Below are 24,119 nucleotides of genomic sequence, written 5' to 3'. Positions count from 1 at the left end.
GAAGAAATTCTGCAAAGGCGATGATAAGAATGAGGTTACTGGAGGGCCAACATAGCGATTTATCACCTTTCTTTATTTCTAGATTTTTCAAGCTTAATTGGAGTTCTAACCATAGTTAATTCTCATATCTAAAACTTAAAGGGCAGAACTTAAATTTTAAAAAGTATGATGCTGAGTTTCCAAAGTGCCACATGACACAGTAGAAGGGAGTGTTACAGAAGAGGCTTTTAATTTGCACTCTGTGAGCTTAGAATGTTTTTCCTCACTTTATTCTTGGTTACAACATTTTTCCTAAAATGTCCTACCTTTTATTGTTATATTCTTCTATTTTATATTTGAGATTGCAGTAACCTCTGGGGCTTGTCCCTGAACCTGCTGCTATCAGTGAGTTTTGCCATTGTTTTTCATTATGGGCAAGATTGGGCTCTAAATGCATCACCATCCCTGATTTCATTCCATCTCTCTCATTTTAAAGATGCTAACATTTCTTCTCAGGTGACCGCTAGCCTGCAGGAAAGATATTCACTGTTTCAAGAGAATTGGGGAATATCAGTTGATTCAAGTAATGAATTACAATTAAAAAACTGTCAAAGAAGTAGAGATGGGAAAAAGAAAACAATTGCTTGAAATGCTCATGCTAGGTAGAACGTGTACACTTAAGATGTAAAATAAACTTGTTTTCAACATACACATGTGCTTGAGAAGCCAGACATCATTTCAGGTTTGGGCTGAACTCTGACAGATTTCATTTACATCAAGCATTGGTCACTCTTCCTTTGTTTGGTGTTGTGTTGAATTATCTACCTATCCCTTTTCTGCATCCATTCTGCTTCTTCATCTTAATTTTCCTCTCATTCTTTAACCACCTACGCCATTAGAAGGGTAGTCACTATCTAAATTCAAACAGCACTGAATGTTACTCTTAAGAAGAAACAATCTCATTTCCTCATGCTGAAGAACTATTAATATATCTATATATGTAGCTTCTTCTACCTTAAAAGAACCCAAAGTATTTGTTATCAAATGCATCTGTTTCTGGGGAGGAATGTAGTAGCGATTTAACAGCACACAGGGTAGGAACAAAACCTTTTGAAAGGTGTCACTAAAGATTCGGTGTCTACCATCAGTGATCATGTTTCATCCAAAATCATTTCCCCATGACTGTGAATCATCCTGCCGGCAGTAGGCTGGCTGCACATTATTTTGGAAAAACTCCTGAATCTGGAAAAAGGCTGTGATCCAAGTAACAACTTCTACTGTCTTCTTTGTGAGCTAGTCATTCTGCACGTTTGCATTGTTTTTCAATAGCTCCTGCAATCACCTTCCAACTAGATTTTGCCAGTTGAAAGTCATCAAAAGTAGGTTTACTGTGTGGATGCATAGAACTTTACACCTAGTAATCATCATACTGTATGATTTTATTATTATGTTAAAGATATTTAAATATAGATTCACTGATGGCATCTGAATCTTACTTTTGTCTGTGATATGCAAGATTGACAGAAGCTCAGAAATGCTTTAAAACTGCGTTCAATAAACAATGCAGGCATTTTGACTTTTTTGCTTTATTGTGTAGCTAACTTAAATAAAAGCCACTAAAAATTCTATACTCAACAGCATCTCTGTTTTTAATGTAACTGTTAAAATGTTGGGACCTTCATTTTATCCTTCTCGTGATGTACTGTTGTGGAAAGAAAGTTTTTCAGACAGAAAAATTATTTGCTGTAATGGTTTGCATCTCATGTCTTTATTAATTAATGTTGAACTGGTAATGTTTATCCCAAGATCTTACCCCACTGATGTTGTCTGTGCTACTAATAAATGGTTATTCAGTAGGATCTGGCCTGATGAAAACTAAGACCAATATTTTCATCTGTGGTGTCTAAAATGTCAGTCCATATTCAGGCATCCAAAAATACGGTGTGATTTACACAAGTATGAAAACTTTCCTGCAGTTGCCTGCTCAGCACCCTTGACAAGCAAGTTGCTTCCATTTAGGTGACAAAGTATACAGTTACCTCACTACAGACAACACTTTGAAAGTGTTGGCCTTCAAATTCCAGTGTACAAAATCATCTTTTGGTCTTGCCTACACAAGAAGCATCACCCATTTTTCACAGTTAGTGACCATAATGTACACAGCAGAACCAGCTGGGTGCTTTTCTAAAGTTGCTGTTTATCTGTCATTGGGACTGTATCCATTGCTGACAATGATGGGTCAGTCTGTTCTGCTGTAAGCAAACTCCGATTGCTCTGTTTTGCAGGAGAGGTTCAAATGTTTCGCTCACACTGGATATGTGTACCCCAGGCTGTTCTGAGCAAGGTTTTGGCTATGTCATGTCACCACGGGAACAGTCAGCCCGAGAATACCTTCAGACGGCATCAAACATCCTTACTGAAGAGGAACTGCACAAGAAAGCCCTGGATCCTTTCATACTCCAGGCAGAGTTCTTTGTGAGTATCTGACCTTTCTCTTCTAGGAGCACCAGAAAAATGGGATGTTGTCTCTCTTCCATGAACCTTGCTATTATTTTCTGCAAGTCTAAAATTAGTACATACAAAGTCCACTTCCATCAGTGAAGCATTTAATGCAATTCCGAAATTCGTCATCCCTTGAAATGACAGTGTCTGAAAGCTTTCAGTGATATTGCCACTTAAAAACCAGAGAATTGGTTCTGGCAACGAAAAATAAAAAAGCTTTGTTTTCACAAGTCTTTTTTTTTTTTTCTGTTGGAATGCTACTTTTTAACAAAAAAACCAAACTTTTTCACTAGAGTACAGAAGAAAAGCCAAGTTTGCTATAGGCATAACTTCTTGAAATGTGTCTGGAGTTGCCCTAGGGATTAAATTAGTCCAAGTGCATGCTCTTTGCTGTTGAATGCTTGGCATGGAGCTACTTTCCAAGCCTGAATGTTCTCCAGATAACCGAAGCACAGGATGGCTATGTCACTCAGCAGGAGCCATAGAAAGTATGTCTTACTGGTTTTTTTTCTGCACAAAAATTATTTACTAGTTGTAAGCTGCTCTGTCAGTTGCTTTTAGGATTCTGAAGTATGCTTCCTTTGCTCACTGTTGCTTTGGGGGAAAGAATTCTTTGCCTCATTCTGGGAAAAAATATACGTACACAGATGAAGCAAGCAGTTGAAAATTGGATTTCTAAGTAGTTTAGCATAAAGGCCAGGTACATTTCAGGTGGTGAATAGACTGGCTTTTTAGATCTTTGCATTCTATGAGTCTCTTCCCTAACTGCTTGAGTGTCCATGTGATGGGCATTGTCATGTTTATTATACCTGGCAAAAAAAATATGCAAAATGCTGCAGTGGCTATGAGTATTATGTCTACTAGGCAGGGTTGTAAATTCCTGCAGAAGATGGGAAGTAACCAGGGCACAGTCTTCGCATGCTGCACTATTTGAGCTACTGATCAAGAGCTACTGAAGTTAATGCTGCCAAGTCAAATATTCTCTTAAGCATGGAATCTCAGCAGAGCAGGAGGAAGATGATGTTTTGCAACCTAACAGCCCTTTCAGCCTGTCCTCTTTATGAGGCCCTGAAAGGGCAGGAGTAACACTTTGAGTATCACTTGCTGTCCTCCCTCCTTGTGCAACTTCAGGGTTGGGGTTTTTTTTTCCACTTTACAAGCACAGGGGGAGATGAAATAGTCTGGACTTCTGTTTTAAAACAGACCGCCAAATATCTGTGGTCTTTAATTCACTTAGTGCTGTACAAGTTGAAGAAAAGCAGCTTTTGTGTAGGCAGGCCCTGATTCTTTTAAAGTAAAGCATCTACTGCTGTTCTAGGGAGGAAATGTTTGCTTAGCGAGTGTCTGAATTGACTGCTGAACAAGTCCACATACAGTTTCATCAGTCTCTAAGGTGCACTGTAGCTTTCAAGCAAAGAAAATAGTGTTAGAAGTAGGAAAAAATATGCTTCGTTTCTCTGAGATTTTGAATTAGTTTTCCTGGTGTTCAGAAAAATCATTCAACAGCCAAACTATCCCAAGTCATTTTCATTCTTTAATGAAAACTGAAAAAGCGTAGATAAAAATGCTGTGTAATAAAAATGTCATTTCTGTAATTAAAAATTGTAAACTAGTTGGTTTTTTTATGAAACAGTTATCACCAGCTAGCTCTGCATCGTGTATTTTCGGTCTGTCCAACCTGCTTGGTGGGTCCAGACCCACGATGAAGCAAGTAGCTGTGTTTCATTTTGGAAGAGAAGTCAGAGGAGATGTCACTTGCAGGGCTAAGTCCTGAAATTCTTACAAGATTTAGAGTTTTTACTCAGACAGAAGTCCTGTTGATTTCACCAAAAATTTGCTTGAGCTATGAATGACTAAGTCCCAAAGACAGACCATGGAGCTTGGTTCAGGAAGAATTTTGGGTGACTAAATACCAAGTAACAATTGAGGAAAACATGAAGGTTGCATTCCCATGCAGTTTCTCAAATTGATAGGAAACTACTTCAACAAAATGTTTTTATCATTAATTGCCTCTGGTTAAGCCCAACAGTATGCTCAGTGCTGTGTAAGAGACAGGATACAGATAGTCAGTCTTCTAAAGCTACAGAATTTACCATAGTCAATAGCTCTGCTCATCTTAATTTCTTCCCAGAGTGAGGCTTGTCTTACTCAACCCTGACTCCCGTTACCAGTATGTCCAGTACTGGCCTCTCAAATCCAGTGTGCAGCAGCTGGGATGACCAGCTCTGCTCCCAAGCTCCCATGAGCCCTTTCTCTGCTGAGCCTGGTTGACACATCCCATTTCATCACATGCCTACTGACTCCAGTTGGTGGCAGATTCCTGTTTGTTCCTGCCTGGTGTTGGCCACTTAGTTGCGGGATATGAGTAGTGGAGAATAAGAAGCCCCTCCATCTTTGTGTGTTCTTTGGGTCAGTAGTGTAGAGAGCAGGTGATCCCTGAACACTTGTTTAAAGCTCCATAGGCAGGGACAGCAAAGTGTGGTGAGCAAAAAGAGTGACACTCCCCCAGCTCCATAGGGTCAGGTCAGTACGCCAACCTGTCATAATGTAGGTCATAATTTGTTGCTGGTGAGAGTCACTAGCAAGTTATTTCCTTCCACCCTCAGAGAGGAAGGAGGAGTGTGAGTCAGAAAGGATGGTGTCTGAGGTCCATTGCTTCTGGAGCAGAGTATCTTACGTACCACTTTTTGCTTTGTTCTGTGCCTACACTTGCGATTCAGTTCTAATAATATTAGGAGCTAACATAATGCCATTGCACGGATTGCTCAGTGATCACTATGAGCGTTTTCATATTAAGGATTTCAGAAAAGAAAGCCAGTGACAGTAAAAGGAAACATCAATCATACTTTGGTGGTAAATTGCTAGAAGTACTGCACCATATGTCTCAGTTGACTTCATCACTTTGCCTCCCTCACAGGCAGGACGTAATGGGCTTGGGGTTTTTATTCCTTTTGTGAATCTAATAATACTACCTACTGTGTTTTGTGTTGTTTGTGGGTTTTTTTAACAGGAAATTCCAATGAACTTTGTGGATCCAAAGGAATATGATATTCCAGGCTTAGTGCGTAAGAATCGCTACAAAACAATTCTCCCAAGTAAGTTTCCTGCTTTCTAAGTCACTGAGGCAGGGTGGTTTATTCCACATGCTGAAGGGCTTTGCACTTTCCTTTCTAGAATGCATCAAGTGTGCTGTCACTACCATGTATTGTCCAAAGGCCATATTTATGAAGCAGCAACACGGCTTCAAAGCATAAATCAAATTTTAAAAGAGGTATAGAGCATGAAGAACCTAAGATTCACTGAACATTAGCAGCACTTAAGTTTTTAAGTCATTAGAATTGCATCTTTTGGTGCTGCTTAAAAATTCTACCCAAGAACTTGGTGTGTTTATTCAGATGTTACTTAGTAGTTTCTTTGATTAAACTACTTAGAAGGACTAAATTCTAGCAATGTTATTTTCCCGACTGGTGTTTTTCTCAGAATCGTGTCTCAAATGCAAATTGAGAATATTGGGAGCTAGCCTGATGGCATTAAGATGATACAGAAAATCAAAATCTTTTTCTTTTCTATTATACTATTTTTATTTGTAGCCAGGAGCAGGAGTTTCGAGAAACTTTTTGATACAAATTTTTACAAGTGTCATAATTTTCCCCTGTGTCATACTTAAAGTTATTTTGAAAAGTGATACAATTAGATGTCATGCCTCTTTTTTGCTCTAAGCCATTGTTGGAAGATGCTATCACTAGCCACAGTAGCTCTGTTTGCAAAGCCGGAAAGGTTCAGTGTCAGGTTAGCAAAGTGCAGAGAAGTCAAAAATGTCCTCAGCTATACCTATCATTTTATTCAATGAACCTGAATTGGAAATCATTCCAGAAGAGATTTTTTTATCTAGACTTACAACTCCAGCAGCTGCAGCCAGTGATCCAATGTGCACAACCCTTCTGATGACTTTGTACTCCACCTTAGACCAGAAGTGTAAAAACATTCAGCCACGTTTCACAATTTCTGTGCTAATGGCTGAGGTGCATCATTCACGTATTAATTCACTGTTTTGCTGGAAAGGGAAGATTGTAAAAGTGGGTAGTGATTTCAGATGCTCAAACTGCTAGATTTTAAGTGATCTATATATTCTGAATTTGGTATCTAATGTGTATTTTGAGTTCCAGAGTTGTAAACAGATGCCAGTTGGCCCACTACCATATATTTTTAAGAATGATCACTCAATGGGTTATTTGCTGCAAACTTCATCTCAGCCGTATGGATATCTGCTAGCAGCCATTGTTGTTACTTTGACCTCTCCGGATAAGATAACTAGTTTCTACCCTACCATGCAGACGATACCAAGTTGGGTGGGAGTGTTGGTCTGCTTGAGGGTAAGAAGGCTCTACAGAGGAATCTGGACAGGCTGGATTGATGGGCTGAGGCCAGTTGTATGAGGTTCAACAAGGCCAAGTGCCGGGTCCTGCACTTCGGCCACAACAACCCATGCAATGCTACAGGCTTGGGGAAGCGTGGCTGGAAATCTGCCAGGTGGAAAAGGACCTGGGGGTGCTGGTCGACAGCTGGCTGAACATGAGCCGGCAGTGTGCCCAGGCGGCCAAGAAGGCCAATGGCATCCTGGCCTGTATCAGAAATAGTGTGGCCAGCAGGAGTAGGGAAGTGATGGTGCCCCTGTACTCGGCACTGGTGAGGCCGCACCTCGAATACTGTGTTCGGTTTTGGGCCCCTCACTACAAGAAGGACATTGAGGTGCTGGAGCGTGTCCAGAGAAGGGCAACGAAGCTGGTGAAGGGTCTGAAGAACAAGTCTTAAGAGGAGCGGCTGAGGGAACTGGGGTTGTTTAATCGGAAGAAAAGGAGGCTGAGGGGAGACCTTCTCGCTCTACAACTACCTGAAAGGAGGTTGTAGCGAGGTGGGTATCGGTCTCTTCTCCCAAGTAACAAGTGATAGGACGAGAGGAAACGGCCTCAAGTTGCGCCAGGGGAGGTTTAGATTGGATATTAGGAAAAATTTCTTCACCAAAAGGATTGTTAAGCACTGGAACAGGCTGCCTAGGGAAGTGGTTGAGTCACCATCCCTGGATATATATTTAAAAGATGTGTAGATGTGTCACGTAGGGACATGGTTTAGTGGTGGACTTGGCAGTGCTAGGTTAACGGTTGGACTTGATGACCTTAAAGGTCTTTTCCAACCTAAATGATTGTATGATTCTGTGCCTCCAAGGATTAACAAGCTTATTCCAAGCTCATTATGATCTGGATATTTTTTCTGAATTAATTCCAAAACTAGTAACCTCTGTGCAACTCTGTCCCTGGCTGTGACCAAAGGTTGGCTTGATACTGCTGAGGATAGAAGAGGCTGACTGTTCACTTCTATCCAGCTAATCCATTTTGAAGAGCTTGGTGCTGTCAATAAAGATACTAGCAAGGAGAGCTAAATGTCCCCTTTATGCTTCGAAGCCAAGGATCCCAGTAAACTATCCACGCACAAAGTAGGAGAGGGAACCGGAGGCAAGATGAGGGAGAGTCCAGTGCTTTTCAGGCTTTGACCATCCACTGACTTTCATTTCTGAGCTGACCAAATGTAGCCTATGCTGCCTTGGGTATCTACCTCGCATTCCTCCAAGTTCTAGCTGCAGAAAGCGGTAATGGCAGGAACTGCTGAACAAGCTGCAGTAGAGCAGACTCGGACAACTGATTATTGTAGGGAACGTCAAATTTAAATTAAATTTGATTAAATTAAATTTTAAAAGTAACTGAAATTCCCTTACCAGCTGCATCGCCAGAAGCAATCTAGGCAGTTATCATTAAAAGGTAAGCAGTCACTTAACATAATGATCAGTTACTTGCAACCCTACAGTTGATTGTAGAAGTGAGAGACAGCATAATAGTCTGTAATTAATCTCATTTATATTTCTTTTGTAGTAAATTCTTTTTGCAGATTCTCCAATTTTGCTGTTAGTAGTAAAATGGCTTAGAAGGTGGCTTTTCGACGACAGAAGAGTGTTTTTGGGAAAACGCCAAGCTAAGGAGGTTGATTTGGATATTTTACAACTATGAATTTGTTTGTTTGCAGACAGTCCTCTTCTGGGGATAAGTCCTATGGCATTTCCTGGAAAATGATAACTTTTTCCTAAGATATTTGGAGGCACTTTCTGAATGTATAGAAAAGAATGTTCTTGTTATAGAATTCCAGAGATGGCAAGAACTGATTGGAGCACGTTGTATATCAATCTCATTGAATCCTTTTTTCAAGAGTAATGTCTAGACAAACTTGTTAAATTTCTACATAGCTTTATTGCCTTTACACCTTTTTAAGTTATGCAAAACATTTCAGTTAAGTTTAGCGAGTTCCTCTAAAATGTCAGACATAGTATCAATGCAAAATGGCCATAAAAGAGACTGTGGAAAAAATAGCTGACATATCATTTGGTTTCTTAGAGATGCAGACTACTACTGCTTTTTTAAAGGCATGGTGTCTTCTTGAACCTGGCCAGTGCACTGGTTTTGTCCTGGGAGAAATCTTTTCATTAAGAGTAGGATTTGATTTTGCTTAAATGCCTCTCTGCAGTATGAATTTGAAATTTTCAGTAAACTTTTATATTAAAGTCTTGTTATGATTTTTTTTAAAGGAGTTATTCCCGTTTATATATTTCTAAGAGATGCAATTCAGCTTTGGTTACACTTTCTGCAAAACAGTGCACATTCTTATATTACAGTGCGTTAATAGGCCTCTCATATGAAATAAGGTTGAAACTGTTCACTAACATACTACCTTAACAAATGTAAGTACTACATTAACAGAAAAATCACAAGCCAAGTATTGTAATTTAAAGTAAAAGCATATCTGAATAATGTTTTAATATTTGTGGATACAGCAATAAAAAAGTCCACAGTTGAAAAGTAACTCAAATTCTACTGCAGTTGAAAAATACTAAAGGAAGCCTGTGCTTAAAAGTCTGTGGCACCTGTTGATAGAATTCTTCAGATCTGTTATATTTCTCCCTAAAGACCCACCATGAGATGGACAACGTAGTATTACTGCTATTATTAGTAGGAAAAAATCATGTAATCATTACTCAAACTTCAGTAAACTCCATGGATGACTGCATAAAACCCAGGCAAAGGGACTTCGTGCAAGGGATCTAACTAACTAGTCCAGTGATATTTGAATAAACATCTGGCAACCAATGTCACCTTTTTAATGGTGTGACACGTTGCAGGCTATCAGAATTACTGATTAAAAAGCAGGTTTCATCTCTTGTCTCACCATCTCTCCAGCACTAGAGACGTGAGCAAAGTTGAGCAGGAGGGAACTGTATTAGAGAGGAACTCGCTGTTTTCAGTACTTCTGTGCTATAAAACAGTCTCTTTGTTAATATCTTTGCTTTGCGGATTGTGATTATATTAACACATAATAGATAACACATGAATCCATTCTGAGGACAGTGTTTCATGCTGAGTCTGTGTTTGTAGTACTGTAGAAATTACTGTGTGCTTAGTCCTTTGTGCTTTACCCAATACCACAGCGGTTTTGCATATGTTTTTATTCTGTTCTGGTTTCTAAGCAGGCTGGATATTTTTATGAAGAAGTCATCTGTGGTTTGTTTTTAATATTCTCCTGGTGATACATGGTGTTGCTGTTTGTTGAGGCCTCTTGTCAGGAGGATGTTTCTTGTCAATGATAACAAACTGTGTAGTACTGGTGAAAGTGGATGAACGTGGGCCTGTGTCAGCTCGCATTAAAATCAGTGGAACAGCTCCCATTGACTTCAGTGGGAATTGGACTGAACTTCTCAGGTGGAATAATGTTTTCATTTGTCATCTTATTAAAACAAGAATAATGCTTCATAAACAGCTCCAATGAGGGAGACTCAAGTACTGAAGAGACTTATGCAAAGTACAAGAGACTGTTCATATTCTTTAATTTCCCTTTAACTATTGTATTTGTTAATAGCACATCTTGGAGTTTAGTTCACTGCAAGACAAAACAGGGAAGGACTTACTGTCATCTGGCTTTCCTATGTGCAAGGAATGTGTGTTTATGGTTTGGGAGAAGAGCTGTTTGCTGTCATTTCACAAACGGTATTCTAATGTTTTACAAGCCAGAATGAGTCTGTTGACCTAACAAATGGAGAAGTAATTTCCTGGAGCAGAAAACTGCTTTTCCAGAGTCACTCTGGGACACTGACTCCGCAACAGGAACAATTGAGCAGGCTTCAGAGAGTGGGTAAAACTATCAGAAGAAGCCAAATTACCCCAACCACTCTTTCCCTTTTTTTATGGTAACATTTTAACATGGGAGCTCTCCAAGGCCACTCACATCTGTTGTGATGGCTATGAATGCATGTAAATGTCTCACTGTACAAAATAATCTTGTGTCTCTCTTTCCCTCCTCTGAGCAACTGATAAACTATTACTTATCTCTTTACACCTTTCAGATCCTCACAGCAGAGTGTGCCTTACCTCAGCTGATGAGGACGACCCCCTTAGTTCTTACATCAATGCTAACTACATCAGGGTAAGAGCTCAATAGTCCAATGTGTCTGCCTAGCCTCTATCAGCCACTGTTAATGTAAACAGAATTGCAACATCCACTGGCTTTTAAAGGCATCCTAGCTGAACTGATTGCTCTTCTCTCCTGCTTATATTAACTGAAAACCAAATCTCAAAGTGCAGCTGTACAGGTTCAGACCAGACAAAAACACACTTCCGCACTTCTTGATGCAAATTGCTTGTCAGCTGGCCTGACCAAGGCACGGGATAATAAGCCTGAATAAGGCTCTTGACCTAGCCAGAGTCACCTCAAGGCTGTTGGACACTCATTGCTGGAATTATGTGAGTCCATATTGTGCCTTTGCTCCATGTACACCTGTGCAGGAGAGAGATAGAGAGGGTAAGAACTGATGCCGTGGAGTCACCATTCCAACCAGTGGTAGCTCTCTGTTTTAAAGACTGAACCTTCAAGGTTGTGGTGGTCATCCCTGTTAAAACTGATCTCTTGTTGTTTTGTTGGCAGGGCTATGGAGGAGAGGAAAAGGTATATATTGCTACTCAGGGACCGATAGTTAATACTGTCAGTGATTTCTGGAGAATGGTGTGGCAGGAGCATTCTCCCATCATTGTCATGATTACCAATATAGAAGAGATGAATGAGGTAATGGTGTTACATATAGTCTATATTTTTATCTGTACTCTAGCTGATATTTTCGGCATAGATGCTAAGCCAGCAAACAGAAGTTGGTTCAGTGGCCTGAGCAATCAGAGCCAGCATTAAATTCTTCAGGCTCAGAGAAGATGTGGGCTTCTTTTTCAGTTCAGTTTACTGTAAGTTTTGTTTTGCAGTCTGACTTAGCCTACTGCTGGTTTGGCCTTTTTTCCTCTCCCAGCTGACCTGAAACCTCTCCAAACCCAGCTCTATTTGCAGACACTCTTTCAAGTTCTCTCTAAAGGAATCAAAAACAATAGTACCCCATAACTACTAAGGTTGAATATCTTTAATCAACAGAGTTGGTGCTGGTTTATCTTGCATTTATTATGATTCAGTGTCTATATCAACATTTCATTGAGGCTGTCCCTGACTTATGAAAGGTGCTAGTTATAATAATCAACAACTAGAGCTGACTTGGATATGGAGGACCTTTTCCTGAATGCGTCTAGGAAATGCTTTTGAAATATTAAGATGCTGAAATTTTCTGTTCAGCACCTACTTCCAGAAATTAAATTGTCATGGTGTTTCTGCTAATCCACCTAATGTGATTTTTGTTTGCAGTTTAAATTACTGCTGCCCTCCAGCTATTCATTACTTACCTGCTAAAATACTTGCCCCATAGCAGACTTGCAAGAACCATGTGCCTGGGCTTCAGTTCACAGACAGGTTGCTGGGCTTAGGTCTGCCTTTATTGGCAGCGTAAGATGTGAGAAAGTGGTCTGGGCATGTGCTGGGCTCTGCATCCCACTTCACCACTGGCAGCAAGGTGTAGTGGAGAGATCCAAATGGTGTTTCTTAAGCTGCAGCAGCAGTAGTATTTGTCAAAGCTTGTCCCTGAGAATGCATTAGTAATTTAGGTGAGAGAATTTCCTTTGGCGAAGAGGCTTTAGACACTTAGAAGCCCAAGAATATGGGCATACCTCTGTCATACACGCAGAGTTATAATGGCTTAACTACTAGCTGGAAGCTTAGTGCCCGTAATTATACATGTGCACAAACCTTTAGCTTTCCCCGGTTCTGAAGTAAATAAATTTAACCTTGGATTTTAGTGAAAAGACATGAACAAGACAGACACAGAATTGTCATGCTTTGCAAGTTAAAAATGATCAGTTAATACAGCCAGCTGATTGGACGCATACTGTCAAGGCATTGCTGATGCAAAGTACGGTATGTTGCTGATCTAAATGTTTTGTTTGCACTAACATTTTAAACTCATATCTGCCTCTATCTGAGAGGCAGCACTGAAGTAGTAACTTGCTTGTTGATCAGAGTTGCTAGTTTATGGCAAATAAGATGTTAAAATGTCATGACATACTGTACCAGAATCATTTAAGGACTTTGGGGTTTAAAGAAGATGATGTAGAGGAAATACTGGTCCTAAATACATATCTGGTGATAAGTTCTTCCACTATAGTTTTCATAGCAAGATTGTATAACAGGAGTGTAAAATAACCTTTACATCTGAATTTCTTCTTATCCACACTGACCAATTATTTCACCCATCATATCAGTCTTGGGAAGCAGTGCACTGCAGTGCTGATGCACTATATAACTGGAGCTTGCTACAGCCTATATGTCATAACAGAGCTGCTGAGTCTTTTCTGATACCTTTTGCGTCAAAAATTAAACGGTGTCAGGAATCTCAGTCATAAATATAGGTTAAGTCCTTTCATGTAAATGTCTCCTATATTCATTCCCTTTCTTCCATAACACATATATTAATACATGAATAACAGGACTCAGAAGTACGCAGATTCAAAACCAAAACCTTTGTTTGGCAATGATGCTAATAACAGAGGCTTTGTGTTCCTCTTCAGTGCAATGACTTTGCTAATGTGAGTATTAAAAGCTCTGTATCTCAGCCCTCTGTCACATCTAATCTGAACTGACAGACAGCCCACAGAATGAGTGGGCAATCTTACTCCACTCCTTTAAGCAGAGCAACGTCTGTGCTATTGATAGCTGCTAGCGCTCTTGACAATTTTTACAATGGATTCTGCAGTTTAAGAGGAGAGGAATTAAAAATGCAATCTGCGTAAATAACTTCACAGAGACACAGTGGGCTACATTCCCAGTGGGTTATTAACTGATGCACTATGCAGATGGAACAACAATGATTCTCCCACACAAAAATTTTGACTCAGTAACTTTGCAAGATACTTTTCCGTTGTTAGTCTTTCTCCTGAAGTGAAATTATTTTTGGTGAGGGAGAGCAAAACCATTTAACTTACTTCCTTCAAGACTGTGTACAGCTATGTAAAAGAGGAAGCTTACATCATCTTTAACTGGGTTTGTCCAATAGCAGATTTGTATTCTCCTGTGATAATGAGCTTGCTTCTTCCATTATCACAAGGGAGCCTTTTTATCAGACCCTGCCTTGTTCATGTCATTCCTTGTCCATGAACTAGTTCCTGCACCATGTTGAAGTGCTTGTCTCTTCCTTTGCATATTGATTAGTTTAAAGAGAAACCGCATACCAAAAAAACCACAGTCTTTTTCAGTCCTCCTTCCAGGATAGGAGCACTTACAAATTCTCACCTACTCATGTCTAGTGTATCAGTACCACAATGTAGATTTGCAAATGGACTATGGTTTCTCCTTCTCTAATTGTCAGGTTGTGCTGGCTGCATCTGACTGTTTTTTGGCAAAATCAATTGTAGTAGTCTAATAGCTCTCACAGCTATTGCTTCATTTTAGTTCCTTAGCTTTGAAAGATTCTCAGTGTCCATTTAAAGTGGATTTTGGTACATAATCTAATTCCCAAAACATCCCCAGTCATGTTCTTTTGTACAAAAACCTATGCAAATGATCATCTTATAAAGGGTCAATGCTCTCTGAATATAAAAAATAGAAAAGATGTATTTTGTGTTTCCATATCAGTGCATACACACCACAGAAATATTGGTAACTAGTGTATATGATACTAATCATTATTATCTTAAGAAGAGGATTAATCTAAAAACACAGGCACTTGGCCAGTGGCCTTTCTAATGAACCTTCAAAATGCACATCAGTTACATAAAGATAAAGAAAGATGTGTCTATTTAAAAGCATTGGTTAGTCATTACTTGATCTGTGCATTTTTAATCATGCAATCAGGCTATTATGAATGCAGCAAAAATCACCTGAAATGTGGTCCCTGTTTAGAAAATGAAAACTTGTACTTATTATAGAAACAATGTTCATTCATATTCATCTGTGCATGTGCTATATCCAATTTCAGAGGAGTAAAAATGAACCTCCCTTGATATCTGCTTAACTAGATTTATTTTATATTGCACACAGAAATGCACAGAATATTGGCCAGAGGAACAGGTCACCTATGAAGGAATAGAAATCACAGTTAACCGAGTCATACAAGCAGACGATTACCGTTTAAGGCTCATCACCCTAAAGGTAAATCATTCCAATGTATTTACAGTAATTTAGCTGTCTTAAGCCTTAAATGGAGATGCTCATGGAGAGTTGTGTAGAAATCTGTTGCACAGTGTACTGCTGTACAAATATCAATTTTCATTACTGAAGTCATTATAGCTTTGCCCAGTTCGCCAACATACAAAAATTACAGTAAAATAAGCAGTCAGAGATTTATACTGCATATGTACAATCTGAAAGCTACCAGGCCAATTGTAGTAGTACAGGGTTCACTCAGTGGAAAAAAAACAGTGACTCATTCTGTGCCCACGTCTTCTGTGTTGACTGGTCACTTAGAGTGACATGTTAGCTCACGGATAGCTTCTTACCAGCCTTTGCAAGTCAGACGGACGGCACTTGTGGAATAACCCGCTAAACTCTGTGATGATGTTCTGTAGAATTCAGAGGCTTGTTTATTCTTTGGACCATGGACTTAGGCAAAGGGTTACTGATTACTAACAGGGAACTTTTACCTGCATGGCATCTTACGTATTTTGTAGTATGGGAAGACCCCTAAGAAATATTTAGGTTGTGCTTCTTGTCTTTTTATGATCATTATTAGGATGCTGTCAGACTGCTGGATACCCACCAGCTGTTTATACCCAAGATGACTTGTGCTACTAACAAGAAGTGGGGGAGCTGAGAACTGAGGAAAAGGCTTTTTCATTTTGCTTACCTGTTTTCAGTTTCTCTCAGCAGTGGGACTACTGGTCTGCTTGGTACTTGTCAGTGGTGTGGTAGCACCACTTCTGTTCACCATGGCTGAACCCCTTTTAATAGGTACCATGCTAATTTATTCTTTGAGTGATTTGGCTGACTTGACTTTGAAGATGCTTTAAGGGATCATTCCACTCCAAGACACTGAAAGTGTTGATGACCTTTAAAAACACTTTCACCACAGCATTCTCCATGCTTACATTTCTAAACATTAGTATCTTCCAACTAACTGTATATGTAGTTTTACATACCAGTAACCATTCTGTCATCTTGTGGATGGAGAGTTTAAACACAGGTTTAACTTTTTAAGTACTTAGATGCTACTTAGTCTAAAGTACCAGAGTCCTATTTTACAACTGTTTTCATTGCTAGGTTCTAGAATCTCAAGCTACGTGTTTTAATAAGAACAGTCTATTTACATAAACTTTATACATGTTTCATCTACCAGATCTACCCCTGACCTCAGTATAACACCACAATTTCTTTCCAAGCTGAAAAAACTCTCCTTTTATCTAGCCAGTTTCAAGTCTCTTCAGCCATATGCTAATAGGCAGAAAGCCAGCATATGAAATCCCATGTCTGGATTGAGAGCGTGGAAAGTCTGTCACTCATGCTTTTGGCAAAGGCAGCAAGGAGAAAATCACGCTCCCTGACAAGTGGGAAGTAAAGAATATTTACAAATGTGTTGTAGACTTGCAAAGGTCTTAAATACAATTTATCCAAAACACTACAGTGCAGCAGCAAGAATAATACACAGATTAATTCTGCTGGAATGCTGGTATCTAACAGAACCAGTCACTTTTTAGTTATGGTGACAAAACAAAATTTCCTCAATAAAAAAACTACACTGTCTGCCAGAAGAGTTTTTCATAATTGTTTTAAATTGTTAAATACAGCATTTTAATATTAGTGAATACTGCAATTTTTTTTTCCAGCTTGACATTAACTTTAGAGATCTAGGTTAAAACATTCTTCCCTGCCTCCCCCCCCCAGCAAAAAAACACTTTCCCTCTATATTTCTGGAAGGCAATTTCATTCTCTCCCTGGGGAAGGATCATTCAAATTCTTCTCAGGAAGGTAATAGCCAGTTCCATTTTCAGGTGGGAATTGCAAGGGAATGGCTTTTAATATTGATATTGCAGTAGCATATCCAAAAGACAATCTCACTTTAACAGGTGTTGCACAAAACAAAGAAACAATCCTGAAGAGCTTGTATACAACAATTCAAGCGTAATAAGCCATGTTCCCATCTCACAAGTACCTTTCAAGCTAACACTCATCCCTGCAGAATGTTTTCCTCCAACAGCAACCTCTCAGTGTTTTCCCAAATTCTCTTGTCCCTGCTCAGTTCTTCCTTAGGTGAAGTTCCCTGTGTTAGAGAAGGAGCTTCAGAATTTGGAGTCAGATATGAATATATCTTTTCTGTATATATAACTGTGGATCCCTCGGGGGGGGGGCGGAACCACCACCAGCAAACTGAAAGCCACATTATTTGTCAGGGCTGGCATATCCAGTATGTTCAGGCACTAACAGAAAGAAAAAAAGAATAACTAGGATAGCAGAGTACAGCAAAGTCATAAGGAAAGAAGTATAGATACCACACGTTTTTCCCAATCATAGCCAAGAAAGACAAGTGCTTTTCTATCACAAATGATACGAAAGCCTTTATTGGACATAAACATCTCTAAGGATGTAGTTCCTTTCCTACTCAAATGATCACTTTGATTATTTTCTTTAAGCTTATCCCAGTTTGTTTTTCAGTTAAACAGTGCTTTTGTTTTCAGTACTAGCGGGGCAGTGTCTCTTTCCTCCCACCCCCAAATGTCAGGAGGTGAACTGCTGAGTTCTAGAGCTGAAATAAAGATTCCATTTGTTAGGTTACCATTGTCTAGTGCTGTACATTTGTCATTTAATAGCAATAGTGGAGTAGTGGCTCCGGACCATACGTACGTTAAATGACTTGGTAGTGAAAACTAGAGAAGTCATGAATGGACTCCTGTTTTCCCTTAAACAGGAGCGCTCAGAAATATATGATACCACCACCAGCAATATATGATTACTGCATGTGTTACAGCGTGGACTGTCATACTCAGAATAGAGGACTGGATTTGGCAAGCTTTAGGAATTTAGAAAATGCTCAGGCAATAGGGCAAGGCTTGTTTTCCTTTCTCAAAGGAACCTGCCAGTGTCTAGCCACTGATTGATGATTTCGGCCTCAGCTACAGCGTATGTGATGGTAGACTTCAAACCATCAATTAAATCTTGCTTCCTCCTAGGTGTTCCCAAGTCTTCTCAGTCTCAAGGAAGCACCAATAGAGAGTTATTTTGTTTAAGTCAAAGCAGAAATGTACAGAACCAGAGAAGTCGGGGTTCTCTAAGCAGAAGCATAAAACTGGTAACAGCGTAGACAAAACTAAAGACATCCAGAGTTCATCAATAGAACTTTGGCTCTTTTCTGTTTCTGTCAAATGAGTGACTTTATGTAGTGATTCATGTTTTTCTTCAGATTACTTTTACCATTTACTTTTCTCTCAGTGTTATTGACAACATTTTTATTGTAATTTTTCACAGCCCACTTAAGAATCCAGTCTTCACAACTTCTGTGGCTCACACATAGTCACACATTCAAAAGCAACTGTGTATGTTTGTGTTTCAGAGCAGTGTTGAAATCTGATCGCATTTACAGTAGTGAGCTCAAGTACTATTCATGACAACTGTAGTTATGTTCTCTTAACCAGAATATCTTCTCACTAGGGTAAATAACCTAAAGCCAGGCTCTGTGCTATGATAGTAAGACTCTCTTTTCCTAAACTGAGCTAAATATACCTTTAAGGTTCCTACATCTGTGCTTCAATGAGCACTTTAAACCCAGGATAAGCTGGAACAGCAACTAGGGAGCCTAGCCTCCCTTTGTCCAGCTCTCTTGTTCCTACCCTTGTGCCATCTCCCATGTGCCCAGACAAGCGTTTCTGTGACTGTGTGGTAAGCCAAAGGGGGAAACTGATCGATCCATCTGAAAATTAATCCAGTATGAGAAAGAAAAAAGATTTAACTGGATCACTTCTCCCATGTAGTTCACTGTGAAGCTATGCAAAAGCTTTGTCAACCAAAGAGAAGGATGGAAAGTGGCACAACCACAGCGCACTCTTAACATCCAGAGACTGACAGTCATAAGGACTTAGGTGTATAGATGACAGAAACTACTTCCAGATTTTTGTGCCTGGTTCTTTAGAAAGAGACAAATTTGTTCTCTTTTTCCTCCCCTCTTAAACTCAGCCAGCCATGTGTTGAAGGGAAGGTTGTGGAAGCTAACGCTTCTGTTCCTGGACCTTTTGAAGACATTTGCTTAGCCCTATGCCAGCTGGCTTATGTAATGGCTGAAAGGTTCCCTATTTGGCACCTTTAGAAATCAGGCAGAAGGATGTCACTTTGAACACACAAAATCAGAAGCACGCAGTGCTACTTGGCACTCAGAAAAGGTAACAGCACATTTGCTATATTCGTAGCCATGCTGAGACATAGAGAGAATTGGAATTTGCGTGTCTCAAAAAGCCCTGGACTGCAGCTAGATACAATTCCCATCTTCCGTAGTGTCTCTGAATTTCTCACCACCTCTAAGAGAAGAGTAGAATTGACAGGAAACTGATATGAGTCTGTCTGTCAGAAGAGATAGAAAAATAAGCTCCCATCTCTTTCCCTCATCTATCTATCTAGCTATCAGAGACAGAGATACGGCTCCTGGCTCTCTGTCTGTCAAATACATTATGAAAGCAATTATGTCACAAGCACAGCTCTGGCTTTGCTGAATGAATCTGTCAAGAGGGAACAGACTGCCTGGAGTGTTTTGTACGCAGCTCTTGGCACTAAAAGAGCAGTATACGTGGGGGGGGGGGGGGTATTTTTTTTTAAGGCAGTTTACTGAATTGCAGACGTGATATTTGAAATCCAGATTTCTGTGTTGTGTGGCTTGCCATTTGGATCTCCTGTTCCATTTAGCATTGATTTACTCATCTCATTCTTAAAGGGAAGGCCCTTTCAATATCAATTTACAACCAGAAGTTCTTTTAAAACTTTGTGATGTTTGTCTTTACTGGATTGCAGAAAGGAGAAGAAGTCAGAAACCTGAAACATTACTGGTACACGTCTTGGCCAGACCAGAAGACACCAGATCAAGCCCCCCCTCTGTTACAGCTAGTACTGGAAGTGGAAGAGGCAATGCAGAGTGCAGAAGAGAAGAATGCCCCAGTGATTGTTCACTGCAGGTAAATAAATGTTGTATCTGACTTCTAAGGGCTTCTTTGCATACAGTGGCATAGTGCAGATACTGTCATATTGGCCATCAGTTAGACATGAGGGAGATCTTGCCCAACTGCTTCTGAAATATGCTTGGAACTTCTAAAATTTAGTGACAATAATTTTCCGTTACCAAGTATTGCATTCAGATACAGGCTGAGCTGAACACGGAAGCTGGTGGTGGCACAGTTACAAGTAAGAACAGTCTCATTTTATTTGCCTTACCAGTAATATATGCCTTTAACGATCTTAAAAGGGCCAGGTTACCAAAGATTAACATACTGTGAGTGAAATTAAGTAGGAGACACATGCAAGCAGAAAAATGAGAACATTCAACTTTAAGCCTCAAAACTCCCTGTTTTATAGATTCCTTCTTCGATTTTAAAAAATCCTCATTAGGCCAAAGACAATAATTTAAGTGTAATACATAAAACAAATGAAACGGTGGCAAAGCTGATTGCAGCAAGTACTAATCAACAGACAGGAAATGTATGCAATTGATAGTAAAACTGAAATATCCATGAAAAGCCACTGGCAAAGATGAAAACTTATATGGAAGAAGCAAAATCTTTACAGTGGTTTGAAGCCTGATGACAAAATTGTAATTATCAATCACAGAGCAGAAAAAATAGATGAAGATACTTCTCTTCTGTCTTCAGAAAGAAGTAAGATGATGTACTTATCACTTGTAGACATGATGAATGTCTAACTAGGGAATGTGTTAAGCAACAACTACTAACCATTATTAAATCAGCTATACTGGATGATTTTCACCCAAGAGTGTTTTAAAAAATTGGTCCACAGGCTCTAAACCATTAAAGTTTAGTATAGCTGAGTTCTAGTTCTTGGAAAATTTGAGAAGTTCCAGAGGTCTGAAAGCAAGTCCTGTTTTGCCAGTGTTTAGAAAGGTTAAATGTGATTGCTGGAAAGCTGCAAGTCAGTTCTCAAAACAATTATTCCAGGTAAATAGCAGAAAGTCTGATAAGCGATGCAGTAATCTCACCAGGGTAATCTTCCATAATTTCAATAAAATACATTGTTCCAAATTGATCTTTGGGATTTTTGTAAGGAATTTTACCTAGTTTCGCATAACATTTTCTAGGAACTGGCAGATGGTTGCTATCCAGAAACCATAGTAAATGGGGTATTTCATACAATGGGGATGTTTTTAAAGAGACTCTTGGCATGAATGGTTGGTAGCCCAGTGTCATCAAAGATCCACCTATAAGCTAATACGGAGTAATCGCTGGTAAAATGTTCATATGATGCCACATGTCCAGTTTTTCTGCCTGTGTTTTAAAACAGATTTTGACAAATTGGGGATCGTTCAGAGAAAAATAACATGGTTTGTAAGAAGGTCCCCTTTGCCCTTGGAAATCTGTGACTCTCTAAGAGCTCCTTGAAGTATTATGTATTTGCTGCAGGTAAAGATTCTGGTCACCATGTCACTCTTGCTTTGCATACTTGTTTTGTCCTCTTGTATGGTGTCATCCCCATGACACAGTAATAATTTTGGGGGAAATGGGATATTTTTATTTGAAATAACTACTAAGAGACATGGTGATAGGATTATGAAGTATTTTATGTGATAACTGTGGACCAGAGCCCTTTCAGATTATTCTCAGTTGCAGTCATTTTATCTGAAGAAGGAATTTAATATGTTGCCTCTATTTGAGAGTGGTATATGCAGCAAGCCATTAGCCAAGGCCTGTGTTACGCTGAGTACTGTAGCTCCTTTGGGCTTTGTAGGAGATCCTCGGTAGAACATAATCACTGTGGTTTTGTCCTTCAGTGATATAAAATAACGCACCTTTAAGAAAAAATAGATACAAACCTAATAATGAAGCTATTAGAATCATAGAATAGTTTGGGTTGGAAAGGGACCTTTAAAGGTCATCTAGTCCAACCCCCCTGCCGTGGGCAGGGACATCTTCAACTAGATCAGGTTGCTCAGAGCCCCGTCCAGCCTGACCTTGAATGTTTCCAGGGGTGGGGCATCTGCCACCTTTCCGGGCAACCTCTTCCACTGTTTCACCACCCTCAGCGTCAAAAATTTCTTCCTTATATCTAGTCTGAATCTACCCTCTTTTAGTTTAAAACCACTACCCCTTGTCCTATTGCAACAGGCCCTGCTAAAAAGTCTGTCCCCATCTTTCTTATAAGCCCCCTTTAAGTACTGATAGGCTGCAATAAGATCTTCCCGGAGCCTTCTCTTCTCCAGGCTAAACAACCCCAATTCTCTCAGCCTGTCCTCATAGGAGAGGTGTTCCATCCCTCTGATCTTTGTTGTGGCCCTATTCTTAAAAGCAGTGTCATGTTAAAGGCAGGCTAGCAGTCCTGTTAAGGTCCTGTGGATAATGCACCACTCTTGGGCAGTCTTGGAAGGATTATGACTTTGCCTCAGCCACTGAGAGACCTGCAGCTTGTCCTGGGACAAGTGCTGTCTCAGTGCTGTTTGCTTTACATCTAAAAATGGGTGTTGCACCCATCTAAAAATCGGTGTTGTTCGCTCCGTTTGCAAAACACTCTGAGGTCTATGGACAGGAAACAGTATACAAGCGCTGTGTACTGTAGCCTGTTTGGTTATGGCATAAATTGGAAGACAAAGGGCTTTTTTTTTTTTTTTTTTTTTTAACCATTGATGTACATCCACAGCAGAGAGTCCTCTGAAACCCTGAAATATTTGAAGTATTGATGAACAAACTAGATACAGTAAAGAAAACAGAGTCAGGGTATGAGGTACAAAGAGTTTCAGGGACAAAAATTTTAAGTCAGGTAGGTACCTCCATCACAATTATTTGAAGACTGAAGTGAATTCTTAGTGAGTAAGATCATCCCCCAAACTTCCATTGAATTGCCTTGATCATTCTGTAATAGAAGTTAAAACAATTCCAGTGTAGCTGTTTCCCTAACGAGCATAAATGCCCAGTGAAAAACCTGTCTATAAAGTGAAAGAAACAGTATTAGGACTTTGTGAGCAGCAGCTAACTGCAAACTCCATTGTTGCTTGTACATTTGTTGCCAGTGTTTTTGTATTATGACTTTAGCGCAGTTTAAATGGAAGCAGGCTTTCTTGCAGTTGTCAAGTAATTATTCCTGAGGATGCTCACTTAATTATTTAACGCATAAGAAGGGTTGTCAGCTTTTGCTGCTAGCTTTTTATTAGGTGATAAGAATTCACAACTTTGATAGCACTGTGCCTTTGAGAATAAAATCAATGCTGGTCATTAAGCAAGGACGGAATCAGATACAAAGGCGTTCAGGGAAGACAAAGAAATTTCTTTAATAGTGAATTTGTTGTATCCTGCACTAATTCAGAGAATTACTAGATTGCAGATCTGATCAGCAAATGGCATCACACTTACCATATTGTTGTTAGCTCAAATTATTTAAGCAAGGGATTTGTTGGTTTCTTTTACTGTACCTGTGAATGAAAATAGCTTTCGAAGAAGCTATTAGGATTAAGAATCTCAAAGCAAAGGTTGCCTTCAAAGCAAGTCTAACTAAGAAATACTGTTTAACTGCTTATTTTCAATGGTTCAATGACATACCGGGTCAAATGGTACCCAACAGTCCATTTTTAGCACTGTATGTGCAATGTCCATCCTTTTGCTGCAAGTGGCTCACACTTAATTGTGTTGTCCTATTGAAGTTAGTATCTTTTCCTAGTTATGGCTTTATACTCGCAAGCACCCAGCTGGCAAAGGTTGGAGGGAAGAAAGGGATAATGGGGTTTGATTGCTGGTTTAATGACACTCATTTAATGAGAAAGTTCCAAAGCCATTCTAACATCTCCACTGCCTCTCTCTGCTTTTCCTTCCCTTAGTGCAGGCATCGGGAGGACTGGCTGCTTTATTGCAACTAGTGTCTGTTGTAAACAGCTGAAGAGCGAGGGCATTGTTGACATACTGCGGACAGCCTGCCAGTTACGGTTAGACAGGTAAGAAAGCCTGTTTCCTTTCCAGGAAAAAAAAAAAGGTAATCTTTCCCATTACTTAAGGAGA

The 24,119-nt window shown here is 39.6% G+C and overlaps 1 protein-coding gene across 17 annotated transcripts in view; it reads left to right on the top strand.

The window, feature by feature from the left end:
* The window catches only part of PTPN5 (protein tyrosine phosphatase non-receptor type 5), a 90,021-nt gene that overhangs the window by 60,118 nt on the left and 5,784 nt on the right, over nucleotides 1-24,119 (top strand). For 16 of the 17 annotated variants that reach the window (XM_076344151.1, XM_076344140.1, XM_076344150.1 and 13 more), the window contains 7 exons: nucleotides 2,265-2,454; nucleotides 5,492-5,576; nucleotides 10,922-11,001; nucleotides 11,500-11,637; nucleotides 14,977-15,087; nucleotides 19,924-20,084; nucleotides 23,942-24,055. In XM_076344151.1, coding sequence (XP_076200266.1) covers nucleotides 2,265-2,454; nucleotides 5,492-5,576; nucleotides 10,922-11,001; nucleotides 11,500-11,637; nucleotides 14,977-15,087; nucleotides 19,924-20,084; nucleotides 23,942-24,055 — 879 coding nt within the window. The remainder of the gene's footprint in view (nucleotides 1-2,264; nucleotides 2,455-5,491; nucleotides 5,577-10,921; nucleotides 11,002-11,499; nucleotides 11,638-14,976; nucleotides 15,088-19,923; nucleotides 20,085-23,941; nucleotides 24,056-24,119) is intronic. The other variant, XM_076344149.1, reaches the window with a different exon arrangement.

This window comes from Aptenodytes patagonicus, chromosome 7 (assembly GCF_965638725.1).
Source record: "Aptenodytes patagonicus chromosome 7, bAptPat1.pri.cur, whole genome shotgun sequence".
Lineage (NCBI taxonomy): Eukaryota > Metazoa > Chordata > Aves > Sphenisciformes > Spheniscidae > Aptenodytes > Aptenodytes patagonicus.
The sequence above is the reverse complement of the archived record's forward strand: the minus strand, read 5'-3'. Positions and strand labels throughout refer to the sequence as shown.